The sequence below is a fragment of the Saccopteryx leptura genome, chromosome 5, assembly GCF_036850995.1.
Source record: "Saccopteryx leptura isolate mSacLep1 chromosome 5, mSacLep1_pri_phased_curated, whole genome shotgun sequence".
Lineage (NCBI taxonomy): Eukaryota > Metazoa > Chordata > Mammalia > Chiroptera > Emballonuridae > Saccopteryx > Saccopteryx leptura.
In genome coordinates, this window is record NC_089507.1 from 204,804,591 (window position 1) to 204,821,541 (window position 16,951).

The window sequence follows — 16,951 nt, forward strand, 5'->3', positions numbered from 1 at the left end:
TCTTTCATTGGTGGTCAGTGAGAGGAGCATAGTTCCCATTGAAATACTGGTCAGTTTGTTGATTTAAATTTACTTGTTCTTTATTTTAAATATTGTATTTGTTCCCGTTTTGTTTTTTTACTTTAAAATAAGATATGTGCAGTGTGCATAGGGATTTGTTCATAGTTTTTTTTTTTATAGTCTGGCCCTCCAACGGTCTGAGGGACAGTGAACTGGCCCCCTGTGTAAAAAGTTTGGGGACCCCTGTACTAGAGGGTAAGGACTCCGCCTGTATCTGCAGCCCCGAGGGCTTCGTGTTCCTCTGCCCGAGCACGCTCAGTCTCAGCCACTCGCGGAGCTCTTCTTACAGGTGCCTGGCTGCACAGCCCGCGGGTCATCGATGCTCGCGCTTCTCTCTCCCTGCAGGTGCCTGGGCTCCCAGATTCTGGATGGGCTGGTTGCCTGTGATCTCCACATTCCGGTGAGTTCAAGACAAGTTGTCCAGCCTTTTGTCCATGTAAGTTCGGGGGGGTTTATTCAGCTCTCTACATCTCCAAGCAGAAATCAAATCAAAACTCTTTTCTTTTTTTATTATTATTTTTAATTGTGGTAAAATGCACATAACACAAAGTTAACCATCCTAGCTATTCTTAAATACACAGTTCGGCTGTATTAAATAGATACATTCATATTGTTGAGCAACCACTTCATCATCCGTCTCCAGAACTCTTTTCATCTTGCAAAACTGGAACTCTGCACTCATTAAACAATGACTCCCAGGCCCCCTCCTCAGTCCCTGGAAACCATTCTGTTTTCCGTCTCTATGGACTTGACTACTGTAGGAACCTCATAGAAGCAGAATATTATAAAAACAGATATGGTAGAGTATTTTTTGTGGCTGGTTTACTTAACTTAGCACAGTGTCTTTAAGGATTATCCACATTGTAGGATATATAGAATTTCCTTCTTTTAAAAGGCTAATTAATGCTCTATTATATATATCTATATTTATACACACACACACTACATTTTATTTATCTGCCGAATAGAGTGGGAAAAAAGACCTCTTTAAGAATTCATAATTACAAGCTAGTTTCCTTAACATGACAGTGGAGCAGGAATTATCACGTGTGTGGAGTTTGAAAAACCTGAAGTGAGGAATGTTATTCAGGATAGTCTGAGTTGCCTGACCAGGCGGTGGCGCAGTGGATAGAGCGTCGGACTGGGACACAGAGGACCCAGGTTCCAAACCCCGAGGTCACCAGCTTGAGCGTGGGTTCATCTGGTTTGAGCAAGGTTCACCAGCTTGAGCCCAAGGTCACTGGCTTGAGCAAGGGATCATTCAGTCTGCTGTAGCCAAGACCCCCCCCCCCCCCCCCGTCAAGGCACATATGAGAAAGCAATCAAAGAACAACTAAGGTGCCACAACAAAAAAATTGATACTTCTCATCTCTCTCCCTTCCTGTCTGTCTGTCCCTATCTATTCCTCTCTCTCTCTCTCTCTCTCTCTGTCACAAAAGAAAAAAAAAAGAGGCTGAGTTGTTAGGGTACTATGTAAAATAAATGGATTTTGAAGATGCTCCCTTAAATACAGGATTTCAAGGACTTCCACAGATCAAGTGCCATTAGAGGTACGCTTCCATTAAATATAAAAGCTCACAAGAAGAGAAACTGACACACAATGTAAGAAAACAATAAAAGATGAAGAAAAGTCAAGGGAAATGGCAGAGATCCACAAAGACCTCAGACATCAGAATTATTGCATACAGAATACAAAATAAAAATGCTTAGAAAGTAAAAGGAAAGAAAGGAAAAGACTGCAACAACAGCATGACTAAGGTTAAAGAGTTCATGAAAATGACCAGAATGTTGAAAACATGCCAACTAGAACACCTAGAAATGAACTACGTAACTGAAGTAAAAAACAAACAAAAAGAAAAGAAATCATTTGACTAAGAGGAGCCACAGAAGCCAAAAGAGAGCAGAAAGATCATGTCCAAGTGCTGGCAGAAAAGAACTGTTAATAGTTCTGAATACCCAGTGGAACTTTTAAAAGAAATTTAAAAATTTTTACCAGCTTTAATGAGTTATGGTTGACAAATAAAAATTGTAACGTTTTCATATAGGTATATATTGTGAAATGATTACCACAATCAAGCTAATTAACATACCCATCATCTCACATAGTCCCCTTTTTTACTGTGATGACAGCATGCAAGACTTTCTTAGAAAGTTTCAAGTATAGGCCCTGGGGGGTTGGCTCAGTGGATCGAGTGTTGGCCTAGCGATGCTGCAGGCTCGGTCCCTGGTCAGGGCATACAAGAGAAGTGACCATCTATCTGCCCGTTCCTCTCCCCCTTCTCTCTCTCTTCTCCTCCCACAGCCAGTGGCTCGGTTGATTGGAGCATCAGCCCCAGATGAGGGCTGCCGGGTGGATACTGGTGGGGGCGCATGCGGAAGTCTGTCTCACTATCTCCCCAGAACTTACTCATCTTACTTTTATCCTTTGACCAGCATCTCCCTATCTCTCCCATCTCAGTCTCTGGCAACCACCATTTGATTCTCAGCTTCAACTTTTTAAGATTCCACCTGTAAGTGAGATCATGCAGGATTTGTCTTTCTGTGTCTGACTTATTTCCCTTAACATAATATACCCCAGGATCATCTCTATGTTGTCACAGATGATGGAATTTTTTAAAGGCTGAATAATATTTACATGCATATCACATTTTCTCTAGCCATTCATTCATTGATGGATACAGGTTGTTTCTACCTCTTTGCTATTGTGAATAATGCTATATGGGAGTGCAGATATCTCTTCAAGATAGTGATTTTAGTTCCTTTGGATATACACCCAGAAATGGGATTGCCTGATCAAATGGTAGGTCTATTTTTAATTTTTTGAGGAACCTTCAGACTATTTCCCATAATGGCTATATCGTTTATATTCCCACCAAGAGCATAAAAGTGTTCCCTTTTCTCCACATCCTTGTTATTTTTTTTTTTTTATAATAGCCATTCTAACAGGTGTGATTAGTGATAGTGAGCACTTTTTCATGTACCTGTTGGCCATTTGTAAATGTTCTTTTAGAGATGTCTAGTGCTTTGCCCATTTATTAATTGGGTTATTTGTTTTCTGGCTATTGTGTTGTTTGAGTTCCTTATACATTTTGGATATTAACACCTTATCAGATATGTGGTTTATAAACATTGTATTCCATTCTGTGGGTTGTCTCTTCACTCTGTTGCTTGTTTTCTTTGCTTTGCAGAAGGTTTTGAGTTTTTCTGTTGTTGCTTTTGTTGCCTGGGCTTGTGGGGTCATATCCAAAAAAATTTATTGCCCCAACCAATGCCAAGAGGCATTTTTCTCTATGTTTTCTCCTAGTAGTTTTACAGTTTCAGGTATTACATTGTGTGGCGGGTGTTGAGTTGATTTTTGCATATGTTGTGAGATAAGGGCCTAATTTTATTCTTCTGAACAGGATATCTAGTTTTCCCAAAGCTATTTACTGAAGAGATTATACTTTAAACGAACAAGGGTTGTTCACCTTGCGTGTTCTTGGCACCCTTGTCAAAGATCAGTTTACTGTAAATATGTGGATCTATTTCTGGCCTCTCTATTGTGTTTCATTGGGCTACATGTTTGTTTTTATGTCAACATGGTACTGTTTTGATTACTTTAGCTTTGTAATATATTTTGAAAGCAGGACATGTGATGCTTCTGGCTTTGTTATTTTTGCCAAAAATTGCTTTGGATTTTGGGATCTTATATGGCTTCAGATGAATTTTACAATTTTTTTTTTCTATTTCTGTGAGGCATGTCTTTGGAATTTTGATAGGGATTGCACTGAATCTGTAGATCACTTTGGGTAGCATGGACATTTAAACAATATCAACTCTTCCAATCTAGAATAGGAGGCACCATTCCATTTTTGTGTGTCTTCTTTCATCACTGTTTTATAGTTTTCAGTGTACAACTTTTTTGTCTCCTTGGTTAAATTTATTCCTAAGTACTTTATTGATTTTGATGCTATTATAAATCATTTCATTCTTAGTTTGTTGTTAGTGTATAGAACAGAACTGATTTCTTGTTTGTTGATTTTGTGTTTTGCCACTTGACTGAATTTTTTTCTTAGGTTTTTTGTTGGGGCCTTTAGGATTTTCTATATATCTGTTATCATGTCATCTGCAAACACAATTTAACTTCTTCCTTTCCAATTTGGATGCTTTTTATTTCCTTTTCTGTGTAATTTTCTGGCTAGGACTTCCAGTACTGTATTGATTAGAAGTGGCAAGAGTGGGCATCTTTGTTTTGTTTCGTATCTTAGAGGAAAAGCTTTCAGTGTGACATTAACTAGGTATTATATTAACTGTGGACTTGTCATATATGGCCTTTATTGTACAGAGTTTTATCATAAAAAGATGAATTTTGTCCATTCTTTTTCTGCATCTATTGAGATGGTCCTATGATTTTTATTCTTTATTCTGTTAATGTGGTCTACCACACTGATTGATTTGTAGATGTTGAGCCATTCTTATATCCTGGGGATAAACTTCACTTGGTCATGGCATATGATCCTTTGAATGTACTGCCAAACTCAGCTTTTATCTGAAATTTTTAAATGACCTGTCTTTAAGTCCACTGATTTTTTTCTCTTGCTTGAACAAGCCTGTGTTTGAGCCCTTTTAGTAAATTTCTCAGTTCACTTATTGTATTCTTCATCTGCAATATTTTTTATCACTTCTATTTCTTTGTTAATATTATTGTTTTGTTCATATGTCACTTTTTAAAAATGTCATTTGGTTGTCAATCTGTTCCCTTATAACTGAGCTTTAAAAAACAATTGTTTTGAATTTTTTATTAGGCAATTCACAGATCTCTATTTCTTTTGGTTTGTTAAGTGAAGATTTGTTTTCTTCCTTTAATGTGTGATGTTTTCCTGATTCTTCAGGTTCCTGTAATTTTGCTTTCTTGCCTCTGTTTGAAGAAGCAGCTACCTCTCCCAGCCTTTAGGAACTGGTTTGGATTGAGAGAGAGCTTCTCTGGTCAGTAGTACTTGACATGAAGCAAGATGGAGACCACCTCCTCAGGGAACACACCATAAAGCTGGGACCGAACCCCTTTTATTTCTTTCCCTCCTTCCTAGAGAAGAAAAAGCTTCAATTCTGTGCTTTTTTCAAACTCACAGAGCAATGCCTCCTGTAGGAGGGCACCTTCTCTTTTCTTTGTTGCTGGCTGTTCCAGTGCTTGGCATATTTGATCATTATATAATGATAAAAAAAAATTTAACTCACCAGGAATTCATTCATACCTAAATCAATAGAATCAGGATATATTAAACAATCACTAATGGACTTACAGGCATAAACTGAGCAATCCATGGCTATGTGAAGAGCCCTCAACATCTTTCTCAGTTATAGACAAGTCAAAGAGAGAAAATATTAGAAAGATGCAAGGCATTTAAATAAGACAGCATGGAGCTAGAGCATACGCTGCACTCCACACCTAGAGACTGACTTTCCTTAGTATCAGAATGTAGATCACCGAGTAGGAGTTACTCAGAAGGTCATTTTTTTTGTTTTGTTTTCTGTTTTTGTGGGGTTTTTTTTGTATTTTTCTGAAGCTGGAAATGGGGAGAGACAGTCAGACAGACTCCCGCATGTGCCAGACCGGGATCCACCTGGCATGCCCACCAGGGGCAGAGCCACCAGAGCCACTCTAGCACCTGGGGCAGAGGCCAAGGAGCCATCCCCAGCGCCCGGGCCATCTCTGCTCCAATGGAGCCTTGGCTGCAGGAGGGGAAGAGAGAGACAAGGAGGAAGGGGGGGTGGAGAAGCAAATGGGCGCTTCTCCTATGTGCCCTGGCCGGGAATCGAACCCGGGTCCCCCGCACGCCAGGCCAACGCTCTACCACTGAGCCAACCGGCCAGGGCCAGAAGGTTATGTTTTTGAAGGAGGCATCTAATTACTCTGCCTGAGGTAAAGGCAAGGTGTATTAAGAGACCTACATAGCTAATTATCCTCCTCAGCATCTCCTGCCCAGTGACTGAGGCTAAAGGCACATTCACAGTTGAGTAGCCATGCAGCAGGACACATCACGCCATCGGATGAGAAAGATGTGAACAAGGAGCTTTCTTGCATGGAAACAAAACAAGACCCTGAGGCAGAGTATGTTCCCAGTTGGGGTGCAGTAGGGGGTCATGAAGGGGCTTCCCTGTAGTTTTCAATGGTTGTAACCTGGAAATTCATACTGTTTCCCCAGCCCCTGGACAGCTGAAAATCTTTCCATTGAAAAATGCTCCTCGATTTACTGCAAAGAGCCAGCTCTGCCACATGGGGAAAGAGGTAGGTTCAATGATGGGGTTCTGGAGAATCTCCTGACCAGCCTGCCTCAGGAACCAAGGAGCCCATTGGGTTTGAAACAATGTCCTAGGGAAGGTCGGGAAATAGGAAACATTCCCCACCATCATTCTAAGTGATTTAGATTCTTAGGGTCTCAGAAATTCAAGCTAATCAATCTCCTAAAATATCTTGTAATCTTACTATTACACATCTATTAGAATGACTAAAATAAAACCATTTACAATATTAAGTGCTAGCAAGTAGGGGTAGCAAGTGGAACTCTCATACAGTACCAGTAGACATGCAAAATGATACAGCCACTTCGGAAAACAGTTGACAGTTTCTTACACATGCCTATTATATAATCAAAGAGTCCTACTGCCTGGTATCCACTTAAGAGAAATGACAATTTTTTTATATATAAAAAAACCTGTATGTGGCCCTGGCCAGTTGACTCAGTGGTAGAGCATTGGCCAGGCGTGTGGAAGTTCTGGGTTCGATTCCCGGCCAGGACACAGAGAAGAAGAGTCCATCTGCTTCTCCACCCTCCTCCTCGTTTTCTCTATCTCTCTTCCCCTCCCACAGCCAAGACTCTCCTGAAGCAAAGTTGGCCCCTGGTGCTGAGGATGGCTCAATGGCCTCCACCTCAGGCACTAGAATGGCTCTGGTTGCAATGGAGCAACACACCAGATGGGCCAAGCATCACCCCCTAGTGGGCATGCCAGGTGGATCCCTGTCAGGTGTATCCCTGTCTTTCTGCCTCCCTGTTTCTCATTTCAGAAAAATACTAAACAACAACAACAAAAAAAAAACCTGTATGCAAATGTTTATAGGGGACTTATTCATAATTGCAAACAACTGGAAACAATCCAAATGTCCACTATCTAGTGAATGGATAAACAACCTCTGGTACATCCATACAATGGATGACAACTCAGCAATAAAGAGGTACAAACAATATAGAACAACATAAAAGAATCTCAAATACATTATGGTAGCATATTATAAGTAGTCATATTAAAAATAACTACCATATAGCTTTGAAAAATAAATTATAGGATGATAAATTACATTTGAATGTCAGATAAAACAACAAATAATTTTTTAGTATTGTTATGGTCTTTATATTGCATGAGATATAATTATACCAAAAATTAGAACTAGGCCTCCTACATTATATTTGGAAATCCTATTAATGTAGGTCTGTCCCTCAACCTCAACCTTAGGAGCTCTGCTTCCTACTGTCTACAGGCAAATCTGATCAACCAAGTCTTAAGACTGAGTTAGTATGTGTTACTAGGTTAAGGGGTAAAATTCCAAACCAAAAGGGTGACTTGATCTTAAGAATTTAAGGTGCCCTGGCCAGATAGCTTGGTTGGTTAGAGCATTGTCCTGAAACACAGAGGTTGTTGGTTCAGTTCCCAGTCAGGGCACATACAGGAACAGATCTATGTTCCTGTTTCTCTCTCCCTCTTCCATTCTCTCTAAAATCAATAATTTTTTAATTAAAAAAATTTAAGGCATCATAGGACTTTTTGGGTAATCTTGGGGGAACTGGAGTTATGATATACAGTCTTTGACTAGGGAACTCGAAAGCTAAAAAGGTAATAGGTACCTTTTTTTTTTTTGCATTCACAATATTGTTTACTGACTAAAATGTACTAAGTACTGATTATATATCAGTCAACATGCTTTACACAGTAGTTCAACTAATTCTCACATTGATGAAGTCTGTGTTATTACTATTTACTTTATGAAAAGCTGAGGCTCAGTGAGAATAAGTGACTGAGCTGAGACCACAGAGCCAGTAAGTGGGGGATCCAGGCTGTGAACTCAAGTCCAAGTCTAAACACTAAGTTTTGACTATTCCATACCACTTCACGAATAATCTTCACACTATCTCATCTAATCCTCACAATGACAACAAAGCTGCCAGGTGGCATTACTCCCATTTTCTGGATGAGGAAACTGATGATCCAAGATACAGGTGTAGCTATAAGTGGCCAAGCCAGGATCAAAATCAACATAACTGTGTCATGGGCCATTATTCCCATTACTGAACAGTCCAGGCACTGTTGTAAAAATTTGAGGAGGATACAGGATTCTAATTTTGAAAAGAAAAAAAGGATACATTGTTACAGGTGTTTATTGTTGGGCAGCTACATAGTATGGTTTAGGACATCTGAAAAAGATTCTACCCCTTTTTAAGCTTCTGAAGTTTCACCAATGATACAGATGCACATGTTGGCATAAAGACACATTATGTGTTCATTCTCTCTCTCTCTCTCTCTCTCCCTCTCTCTTTATGCCTCCTTCCCTTTCTCCCTGTCTTGCTGTTTTTGAAATGCATTCACTCCAGGAGAGCTAATCCAGTAAGGCATTATCACTTTTTCTCATCATAAAATAAAAAAAATACCTAAGGGCCAGGAAGAGTGAGTGGGAGAAGAACATATGTTTATGTGGTTGTCTGGAAGTATCATATGTGTCTAAGCTTGGATAACCCCAGAAGGAACAGGAAGGATCCTTTTGGTAACCCAAGGTCATCTGGGATCTTTTTGCTCCTGGGACACTAAGACCCACTGCCCTATGCTCAGGCTCTCCTGAAAATCTGTTTCTTGTCATCAGTGGTGCTCACTAGTGCCTGGGGTTGACCCCAGAGTGCCTGTGGGCAAATCAGCCCTGCAACTGTTCCAGACAAATCGCTGTGATCATTCATGTGTGGCCTCTCACCCAGAGCAAGACCATGGGCGAGTGTTTGGGTAGATAATGTACAGTACCCTGGAAGAGTGTGGGACCATTGGGAGGGTCCTAGAACTGAATGAAGGTCCTGACCTACTTGTCATGTGACCAGAGACGAGCACCTTCCCCATCATGCATCACAGTTTTCTCATCTGTGAACAAAGGGAGACTGGTGGATTATCTCTAAGGTTCATCCGCACGTGCTTTGTGTCTCTTACTTGTGCCTGCCCCCTGCCCCTCTTCTCGCCCTACACAGGCCCCCTCCTCGCCACAGCTCCACCTTCTGCAGGAGGAATGTAGCTCTCCTGCTGCTTCTCTCCCTCTCACTGGAGCAGACATGTGCATCACCACGCAGGAGAGTCCATAGTGGGTTCAGAGACGCTGTACCCGCTCATCCTGAAGTCATGTTAGATGAAGCCACGTGGCCTGGGGTGTCAGAGAATGCCCTACTCACCCACCCTGGACCCTTTGAATCCTTTCCTCACCTGCTCCCCTCAAATTATTTCCCTAACTTTTACCAATATGTGTCTTTTCCAAGTTTAATTTTTACAAGTTAACCAGTCACTAGACAGGAGCTTGAGGGCAGAGGACCAGTAGGAAGGCTGTTGGAATAGTTGAGACAGATTGGAGCAGGTCAGATGGAGAAGAGATGGGGTTAGAGGGTTAGATTGAATTGACCCAATTCCATGACTTTTAGGATGCTAGGCTGATGGAAGGGAGGGCTGAATCTCAGGGGGATTATTGATGCCCAGTGTCAAGATGGGAACAGATAGAAGGCGCTGTTTAGGCATGGGACACACTGTTTCACTTTTTTTTTTTTTTTTTTTGTATTTTTCTGAAGCTGGAAACGGGGAGAGACAGTCAGACAGACTCCTGCATGCGACCGACCGGGATCCACCCGGCACGCCCACCAGGGGCAACGCACTGCCCACCAGGGGGCGATGCTCTGCCCCTCCGGGGTGTCGCTCTGCTGCGACCAGAGCCACTTTAGCGCCTGGGGCAGAGGCCAAGGAGCCATCCCCAGCGCCCGGGCCATCTTTGCTCCAATGGAGCCTTGGCTGCGGGAGGGGAAGAGAGAGACAGAGAGGAAGGGGGGGGGTGGAGAAGCAAATGGGCGCTTCTCCTGTGTGCCCTGGCCAGGAATCAAACCCGGGTCCCCCACACGCCAGGCCGATGCTCTACCACTGAGCCAACCGGCCAGGGCCTCTGTTTCACTTTTATACATGTTGCTACAGAGGTGCTTATGAGATGCTCAAATGCTATTTTCCTCATGTGGTTGGAGATAAGTCTCAACCTGGCAGAGAGAATAGGTCTGGGGGAAGGGAAGGGCATCCCAGCTGGGACTGTCACGGTAATGGATGTGGTCACCTGGGAAGTATGTGCCAAGTAATGACAGCAGAGGGCTGAGACCAGAACTCTGGGGACTGGCCCCAGAAACGGCAGCGGACCCCCTGGGGTGTGTGTCCCAGAGAAGACAGTACACAGGAGGTCAGTGGCTGCAAAGAGCTGACAGGGAAGCAGGAGGGTGCTGAGTGGGAGTTCAAGCCAGCAGTGAGGTAAGGAGCTACCAGGACTGAGGCCCCAACACAGGCTCAGTGACCCCCCAACACAGGAAGCAGGCAGAACTGGCTGGCGTCAGCGCTAGGAAGAGGGGAAGTCTGACCTCATCATCTTTACACTTTATGCCTCTTTACTTCTTTGGAGGTGTCCCTGTGTCGTTTGCTTAACTGTCACTGTGCCCAAACCTAGAACACTCATTTCCAGATAGTAGCCTGCATCATGGTGCCCAGCTGGCTGCTTCAGGGTCACCTAGGAACCTAAGAAAGGTCCCTAGGCCTCACTTTCTAGATTCCGATTAAGTCCATGGTCCATATTTGCTAAGCGATGCATGGATGCTTTTGCTGTGCACTCCAGATTAGGAGCCATCCGATCTTAGCTTTAGGCTGCCCTTGGTGGGGAGGGGTGCATTAAGGGTGGAATGTGGAGTAAGACATATATTTGGAAAGTATTGTCATTCTCAGTGGTCAGTCCTCAGGGGAGCGGTGGGGCTTCTGGAGAGAGCCATGGATTATAAGTTCCAGACTGTTCCCCAGTTTACTATATTATCCTATCTGACCTCCTAATAATAAAAAAAAAGCTATTATATTAGGAGGTTGATGGGAATGATTATTATGGTGTCTATAATTCTAAACTTCTGTAATTCCAAGACTCAGCATTATTTATAAAGATCATGCTTCTCTGGTTCATTCCACTGTAGAGATGCTCAGCTTAGGGCCACGAAGTGTACACTGAGCACCCATTTCCATGCCGTGGCCGGGGTGAACAATGCTGCGATGAACATAGGGGGACGTACATATTTACAAATAGGTGTTCTGAAGAATCTGGGGCACACACGTCTGATTCAGATCTATCTAAACGGGCTGAGAGTGGTGAGAGGCGGACCCAGTCCTTACATAGAAAAGGAGCTGAGCAAGAACTGGAGATTAAAGGCAGAGGACGGAACTGAGAGAGTTTCGCTCTTCACCTGTGCCGTAGTAGAGCTCTGACCGGCAAGGGATGATGCAAATTCAGACATGTGTTTCTTGCAGGTAAACCAGGAGAGTGCCACAAAGAGAGGCTCACCTGCAGGGCTAACCTGCCAGACATGTGCAAGGAGGATTTCGCCTGCGATGGGCTCATGAAGTGCTGCTCTTTTGGTTGTAGGAAGAGGTGCATGGATCCCTATGAAGGTAGTGGCTTCCAGACGAAGGGCAGGGGTGCCTTTGGCGCTGCCCTACTTCCTGCTTGGTCCAGAGCTGGCTGAGCAATTTTCTGGGATGACAGGATAAAGAGGCCTTGGTTCATGCTTTGCTTCTCTCATTAGACTCCCAACCGTCCCGTCCTTGCTCACTATGTGTCAAGAGACTATTGTTTGCACAGTGGCAAAGATACACCTCGGTCACCCTAGAGGCTGGGGTGGTTGTTGGACTCTTTGGCCTCCAAGGACATTTTCTGGTAACCCAAAGTATTGAGCATCTAATAATAGAGAACTGTGTATTTTATATGGAATCATTCAACAGATAATTATTGTCAATGTCCTTTGGCCAAAGGCCACCAAGGAACACACCTGTAGTTGAATGAACTGGGTTTATTACTCCTTGCAGTGTTCACCACAGACAACATGAGGTATCTCAATAAGAAGCTTTCAGCTTGACCAGGTGGTGGCGCAGTGGACAGAACGTCAGACTAGGACACAGAGGATGCAGGTTCAAAGCCCTGAGGTCGCCGACTTGAGCGCGGGCTCACCAGCTTGAGCAAGGGATCGCTGGCTTGAGCATGGGATCACAGACGTGACCCCATGGTCACTGGCTTGAGCCCAAAGGTCACTGATTTGAAGCCCAAGGTCACTGGCTTGAGCCCAAAGGACGCTGGCTTGAGCAAAGGGTCACTCGCTCTGCTGTAGCCCCCCAGTCAAGGCACATATGAAAAAGCAATCACTGAACAACTAAGGAGCTGCAATGAAGAATTGATGCTTCTCATCTCTCTCCCTTCCTGTCTGTCTGTCCCTATCTGTCCCTCTCTCTGACTCTCTGTCTCTGTCAAAGAAAAAAAAAATCTTTCAGAAAGAATCTTCTATAGGATTGAAGCTTTGATTGGGTAATTGCAAGGAGGGTCGAAGGGAGTGGGGGTTTGCTCTAGACTGGGTGCCATCAGAGAGTGGAGTGACTTGTATCTATAGAGAGGGCAGGCTAGAGATGGAGCTGTAATCAGTAGAGAAGCATAAATCACTCATAGGTGTTTGGTATTTTTTGAGTTTCACGGTGATTTTTTTTTTTTTTTTTTTTTGGTGTCACTTTATCATGGTCTCAGACGGACCTTGTTTGATATGGATGTCCAGTGAGATTTTATGCCCAACAGAAAGAACAACATAACTTTGACTTATCTGTGGGCATCAGATAAATTTCCAGTCATGAGGGGCTGCTTTTTTTATTTCTTTCTCAGTATTTTACTCCTTTTATGCATTAGGCTCTGTCTTAAGCATTTTGACTATAGTTGCTGACCAAGTCTTGCCCTTCCCGAACTCAGAGCGGTGGAAAGGTCAGCTTCAAAACATTCTTGTGTACTCTTCACAATGTCCTTCACAAGGCAGAAATGCTGCTCAGAGATGCTGTGCACCACAGAGCATTTGTTGTAGAGCTAGGACTAGAACGTTTATTGACTTGGCTCTTTCTATGGCTTGAATGGTAACACCATGAACTATACAAAAGCTGAGGGCCTGACCCTTTCCTTATGTTCTTTCCTCTTTGCTTCTTACCCTCAGAACCCTGCATGCTATCTGCAGATCCAGGAAACTGTAAGAATGATGGAGAGCGCTGGCATTTTGACTTAAGAAATCTTTTATGCAAACCCTTTAAGTACGGAGGCTGCGGTGGGAATGCTAACAACTTTCTCAGCATGGAAGACTGCATGAAGGCTTGTTCATCAACTGGTAGGCCTCATATCGTTGGTAATCTGAGGGCTTAGTCTAACTAGAAATAGAATCCCCATTCTATCATAGTTCTATTATAGGCTCAGACTTTGAGGCTCAACTGCCTTGGTTCAAGTCTTAGCTCTGTCATTCACTGGCTGGGTAGTCTTGGGTCAGTTGCCTGCCTTTTTGAATTTGTTTCCTTGTCTATAAAATGGAGATGATAATAGTATTTACCTAACGGCATTGAGCTTAAATATGAGATAGTACACATAAAGTGTTAATAAACTTTGGCCAATGGGACCCGAGAGCCAGGTCTACCGCTTGGAAACAGGTGTGCTCTCACCGCATTGACCAACTGAGTATCACCTGAATTCTCACTCAAGATTGAAGCATAGACAGGTCAGCTCTGGAATCCGTGTTGTAGGGTAGAGCATGGAGTAAAGGAAGAGTAGGGCTGGGTGAAGGTGAGGGTGTGGATTCATTCCTTAGGATAATGACCATCACCAGTGATGTTAGGAGACAGGGTCCTACAGAGTTTAGAAGCCAAATGCCCTGGATTAAAATCCTACTTTTCCCACTTACTGTAAATTTCTTCACCTCTTTGAATTTCATTTCTCTTCCCTGTAATACTGGAATAATAGCAAAGACCTCAGTGAGTTGTTGGTGGGATTGTATGTGACCAAGGACATAGACAGAGATTTGATCGGGAGGCTGTGTAGTAGTGTGGGCTCAGTCAGTGGTAACAACTGAGATGGTGACCATGGTCTTCAAAATGCAGCACTGTGTGACTTACCAGGCAGCGTTAGCATTTTGACCTCATATTCTGGGAGGTGGGCTGAAAAATGTCCCACCACCACCAGTTTACAGATGTGGAAATGGAGCCAGAGGAGTAGTTAGTTGTCCAAGGATTCACAGTGGGACAGGGTCAAGTTTATCTTAGCTCTCCTATCTCACACCTGCTATATCTATAGATCTTCCTATCTTGGTTAAAAAACAAAGAAACTTCTAAATACCATTGATACCTCTATTTCTAAATGAATACCCATTAAGTTAGGAAAATAGACCCAGAATCCTACTGCTCCTTCCCACCTCCATAGCTGCCACCCTGATTTGAGCTGTCACCTTCCCACCTGGATTATGAGAACATCCTCCTCACAAGTCTCCCTGCTTCCATCCTTTCCTTCTTACAATCTATTATCAACACAGTGGCCACAATGATCCTTTCAAAAATGTGAGTTAGGCCCTGGCCGGTTGGCTCAGTGGTAGAGCGTCGGCCTAGCGTGCGGAGGACCCGGGTTCGATTCCGGCCAGGGCACACAGGAGAAGCGCCCATTTGCTTCTCCACCCCTCCACCGCGCCTTCCTCTCTGTCTCTCTCTTCCCCTCCCACAGCCGAGGCTCCATTGGAGCAAAGATGGCTCGGGCGCTGGGGATGGCTCTGTGGCCTCTGCCCCAGGCGCTAGAGTGGCTCTGGTCGCAACATGGCGACGCCCAGGATGGGCAGAGCATCGCCCCCTGGTGGGCAGAGCGTCGCCCCATGGTGGGCGTGCCGGGTGGATCCCGGTCGGGCGCATGCGGGAGTCTGTCTGACTGTCTCTCCCTGTTTCCAGCTTCAGAAAAATGCAAAAAAAAAAAAAAAAAAAAAAAAAAAAAAAAATGTGAGTTAGATCTTGTGACTCTTCATTCAAAGGAAAACCAAATCCCCTGAAAATGGCTGACATGTCTTTGTGTAGATTTCACATAATTACTCTTATTTTATAGAGAAGGAAACTGAAGTCACTCATTAAGGGCAGGACTAGAACTTTGCCTTGGGACATCACACACCAATTCTAGCTCTCTTTCTACTACACCCCATGAAATGTGGGGCATTTTATGCCTCCACAGCTCACTAGAGGCGGGCAGAAGAAACCAAGTCAGAGATACTTGTTTTGAAGAGAAGAAAAAGCGGTTGGAAGGGTGGTGGGATGGGGTGGGGTTTGAAGGAGCTCATATCTGCTCTTGTTTTAGTCAAGAAAGGACGATGCCCACTCTTCCCTTCTGAGAGTCACGTGAAATGTTCAGGTTCATGCAAGAGTGACAATGATTGTCCTGGTTCTGACAAATGTTGTAAATCCAAGTGTGGCTTTGATTGCTCCCCGCTCTGGGCAGGTGAGGACTGGAACATATCTCCCACAGTCTATTGGGCTGAGGATGCCATGCTGTGTCTTAGGTTGACGTTAGAGGTGTCTTGGGAACCTTTACCCTTTTAATGTCCAACCAATGCTCTCATGTTGTCCTTCTAATCTTGGGAGACCACAATGGTATTCTTCAAATCCAATCATGCATGATGTCACTTCCCATTTTTTCCCATGAAAATTTATTCTGAATCTCATTCCCCAATGCTCTACAAGGTGACAGGTGACAGTATGCACTTACTCATATATATAAAACCATTCAATATATTCCTAATAAGCCCTTATGTCCACACAGAACTTCAGAGCGTGTGCAACACATTCATTTTCTGTAAGGTGTGCTGGGGAAATGATTGATAACAAAATGCTGTTGGGGTAGAAATGAACTCTCCAGCCTCCAAGGCTAGTGCTCATTCCCACTGAGATAGTCTGATCTTGTCCTAGAGATTGTCAGTGTTTAAAGGTACAGCATGGTGTAATGGAAGGAGTCAAGACTTTCCAACTGACTTCAATTTTTCTACTGTTTTTCTGTGTGGCCTTAAGCAACTCACTTTCCCCTATGGGGTGCTCAACTTTTATAGTTTATAAAACAAGAAAGTTCTGAAAAATGTCTGGTACTCCACTCCTTCTACCTCTGGTACTCTGGGATTAGATAGCCCAAATCCATTAATTCTGTAGGGACATGTAGAAATACTTTCAGAATTCATAAATCAGAGATGATAAGTCTTTTTGATGCCCCTCAAATTATTAGCTATAGAGAGTTGGTACTCTGCCTCCTTTATTCGGGAAGAGGCTTATTCAGAAGAAAACCCTGTTTAGTGTTCCCAAGATTCCCCAAATTTGTCTTAAACTATGATCAAGTATTTCGAGGTCAAGCATCTTGTTTTATCCCCATAAAGTCAAACCAGGTTTCTGCCCGCACACACCCCCAACGTGTCTAAAGATCGCTAAGCCCAAGTGCCAGAGAGATGAAGATTGCCCAGTGTTGGAGAAGTGCTGCTCACGATGTGGACTGATGTGCCTGGAGCCTGCGTACTTGAGAAGAAGTCAAAAATATTTTTATTAAAATAATTAATTGTGAGTACCATGATAAAAAGCCGTCAATTTTGTCTTGTATCCAATGACTTTGCCGAATTGTCTTATTAAGTGTAACTATATTTCATGAGGCTATCCTGATTTTATATATAATTATATCATCTGAAAATAATGATAAATTTGACTCTAATTTTTCCCCATTACATGATTTACTTAGTTGTCTCGTCTTATAGTA

General features: G+C 43.3%; 1 protein-coding gene across 2 annotated transcripts; it reads left to right on the forward strand.

The window, feature by feature from the left end:
• Window positions 1-416: 416 nt before the first annotated feature.
• WFDC8 (WAP four-disulfide core domain 8) lies at window positions 417-16,951 on the forward strand. Of its 2 annotated transcripts, none has more exons than XM_066386259.1 (7): window positions 417-496; window positions 6,243-6,325; window positions 9,318-9,427; window positions 11,650-11,790; window positions 13,362-13,529; window positions 15,518-15,658; window positions 16,581-16,951. In XM_066386259.1, exons 2-7 carry the CDS (start codon window positions 6,276-6,278, stop codon window positions 16,745-16,747), a joined length of 777 nt encoding a protein of 258 aa, XP_066242356.1. In that variant the 5' UTR covers window positions 417-496; window positions 6,243-6,275; the 3' UTR covers window positions 16,748-16,951. The 2 variants fall into 2 exon arrangements, with proteins under 2 accessions (XP_066242356.1, XP_066242357.1); XM_066386260.1 differs by having other exon boundaries at window positions 417-460.

Coding starts and splice junctions, on each gene's coding strand:
- WFDC8 (XM_066386259.1), top strand. CDS start 6,276: ATGCTCCTCGATTTACTGCAAAGAGCCAGCTCTGCCACATGGGGAAAG. Junction 6,326..9,317: donor TCTGCCACATGGGGAAAGAG/GTAGGTTCAATG, acceptor CGCCCTACACAG/GCCCCCTCCTCGCCACAGCT. Junction 13,530..15,517: donor GAAGGCTTGTTCATCAACTG/GTAGGCCTCATA, acceptor CTCTTGTTTTAG/TCAAGAAAGGACGATGCCCA.